Source organism: Solanum pennellii, chromosome 4 (genome assembly GCF_001406875.1).
Source record: "Solanum pennellii chromosome 4, SPENNV200".
Taxonomy (NCBI): domain Eukaryota; kingdom Viridiplantae; phylum Streptophyta; class Magnoliopsida; order Solanales; family Solanaceae; genus Solanum; species Solanum pennellii.
The window spans coordinates 23,769,133-23,772,125 of NC_028640.1; the positions used below are offsets into that span (position 1 = coordinate 23,769,133).

The window sequence follows — 2,993 nt, forward strand, 5'->3', positions numbered from 1 at the left end:
TAATATGTCAAGTGTGAGCATTAGCGGCCTGACAGTGTATCATAGAGGATGTTCATTCCTACTTTAAACTATGAGCGTATCACCATGAACTTTGTAGTGGGTCTGCCAGGGTGGTGATGATTCGATTTGAATAATGAAATATAATGCACATTAGCATTTCAAACAATGGCAAGTTACAATTAAATACCTTAACACAACCCTGAAACTCAATTCTAAGTTGATTTGCCATTTTTTATTTATAAACAAAACAATTTACATCAATATAATGTTAATCCATTCAACAAACTAATAAGACAGTAAATTTAAGAACTTTAAGGCCAGTATATAAGGATTAAAAAAAAGATTTCACTGCAAATTATGAAATGCATTGTATTTCCAGAACTCCCAGAGAATAACATTAGTAAGATCATCCATGCCCTTTGTCTGCTCCACGAGTAGTTGTGAGTCTAGAAATTCTCTCCTCCCAACAGAATAGAATACCAAAGAATCTGCAATGGTTCAATAATTACATTTGGAAATTTATAAAAGTTAAAAGGAAATTTATTGGGAAAGGAAAAAGGTAATTATTTTAATAATTGAGTTATGAACGTTGTCAATAGAATCAACAGTTGGCGGAGAATCTTGTTTATACCCATTTATTAATATACTGACTTTACTAACCGAAAATCATTTCTCTAAGATTGATTATTCTTTTTTCAGACCAACCTTACTTTTCTTCATGGTATACTAAATTTATCTCTATTTACATATAAGTAATGTTTTCCAAGTAAAAAAATAAAAGGTTTACCTTATCTGTCAACCTTTGATTTTCCGCTTTCAAATTTTCCAAATTGCTTGCTCTTTCAGAATCACATTGTGGACATATAATTTTCTTCATTGCCTCTTTCATTGCTATATTCTCACTACGAAGTTTTTCATTTTCAGTTCGAAGAGTCTTGTTGGCTGATTTGTCAACCTGTGTCTGTTGAAATATATATAAAAATCATCTATCACACATATATATTAATGTAATAAGAGAATGAAACTAATAGTTCCTAGGATAATATCATTTTGCATCCCACAAATATTAAGTCCATTTTGACCTGCTCCTTCATACATTTGACGAATCACATTTAACTTTTAACTAATTAAAATATGTCTTCTTATGTCATATTTAAAATTATTTTATCATGAAATATGAAATATGAAATATGAAATAAATTAACACATATGGAATTAACTGATAAAGAGCGATTAATAATTACTAAATTTGGAATAATCACAAGAAAAGAAATAAGAATTGTACATTTCAATTAATTAAAAAGGTGTATGTGCTTAGTTAGACCATGCAAGTATCATAATTAGAATTTAATAATAATTGAAGGACAAAATGTATTGTTAAGCCTTTGTTATAAAATGTGTGAAAATCATTTTCTTCCACTATCTTTGCTTAAAAGTTCAAATCCCTGCTCTAATTTTGACAACGTACATTTTCTTTCAAATATGAAATATACATTTTGAAGGATTTATTTTTACACTGTTGAAGAAAATAGTTTATGTTAATATACTCTCTCTTCAACACGGGGATCAATTTTTGCACAATTCATAGCATGTTAAAAAAAATGTTGGCTGACATAGATTAGGTATACAACTCAAATTTTCATGAGAGATCTTGTAAAAATATTTTTTAAGAATAACATAGTCTAGTTAAAGAAAAATCACTTTGCTTGGTAATGAAGCATATTACAAGAAAATAAAAACTAATAAAAATAAATTCTAGTTAGAGTTGGCAAATTGGGTTGTGATCAATTTTAAGCTCAACTCAGTCCAAGAAACTAATAACTTTCTCATTCGTTTATTCAAATCATTTTGACTAGCCTGGACTTAGTTTAATCACCACTTATGTTCTAAGATTTCTTTTATTCATCAATTAATTCAAAAAGGAAAATCATTAGTTCTTTGCTATAAAATCAGATTTTCTTTGACTTTAAATTCTCAAAACATAAATTTTTTGTCCATTTATTAAGTCCTTGAAAAATTATGAATCCTGTTAGGAATTTCATGTGTTTCAAATAACTTTACATGATTTTATCATTGGTTCTAATGAGTTGTTTCTAAATCAAATTGGAGACTGAATGAAAATACTTAAACTTCTTTAATAATATTAATTTATTAACAAGGTAAGTGGCTTTCTTGAAAATCTATTGATAAAGACAAAATACATAACTAATTTAGGAAAGCTATGTTAAAATTTAAAAAAAGAAATAGTCAATAATAGAATTGATTGTTCATTAACAGAAAAAAATGAAACGAAAGAAGAAATAAGTGTACCAATTAATATTAGAGGACATATATTGTATCTAATCACACATATAAAAATTATCAAATATAGATTAGCATTTAGCAGTTTTGTGGCCGAATGTAAGAGATTAACTAATTTTGCCATGAATGTAACCCATATATTTAACTAGTCATTTGTTTTAAGATTCTTGCATAATCTAATAAAAAAAATAATCGGTTATATTGTGTAAAAATAAAATAAAATAAAATTAAAAAATATTAATAATGATGATCATAACAATAATAAAACATTAATTTAAATATAATTAGATTAATAGAAAAAATAATAATTAATTAAAATTACCTTTTCTTGAGTCTTGTTGTTATAAATCCAATTCTTGATCTTCTTAGGCTTAAGCCCTACTTCTTCACTAATTTGAATTAGTTGGTCTTTATCAGGATGTGGACATTTCTTCAAGAAACTTCATTACAAAATTCAAAAAAAAAAAAACACCATTAGTAAGCATTTTTTAAAGAAAAAAAACCTAAAAATGAAAAGAACAAAAGACTCATGTTCGTGTCTTGCTTTTCTCGATTCAAAATTTAATTACTGAAACTTTTCTATGAAAATGTAAATTTGTCGAGCTCACAAAAAAGTATCAAACACCAACCACGTATAGGAGATTATTTTTTTTAGTAAAAAGGATAAAGACATTGAAATTAGAGAACCTTAT

The 2,993-nt window shown here is 26.5% G+C and overlaps 1 protein-coding gene across 1 annotated transcript in view; it reads right to left on the reverse strand.

Annotated features, from left to right (window-relative positions):
* Window positions 1–266: 266 nt before the first annotated feature.
* The window catches only part of LOC114076746 (homeobox-leucine zipper protein ROC8-like), a 3,448-nt gene continuing 721 nt past the window's right edge, over window positions 267–2,993 (reverse strand). The window contains exons 2-4 of the mRNA XM_027916131.1: window positions 2,624–2,741; window positions 788–961; window positions 267–488 (exon numbers count right to left, since the gene is read on the reverse strand). Of these exons, the coding sequence (XP_027771932.1) occupies window positions 447–488; window positions 788–961; window positions 2,624–2,741 (334 nt within the window). The 3' untranslated portion in view covers window positions 267–446. The remainder of the gene's footprint in view (window positions 489–787; window positions 962–2,623; window positions 2,742–2,993) is intronic.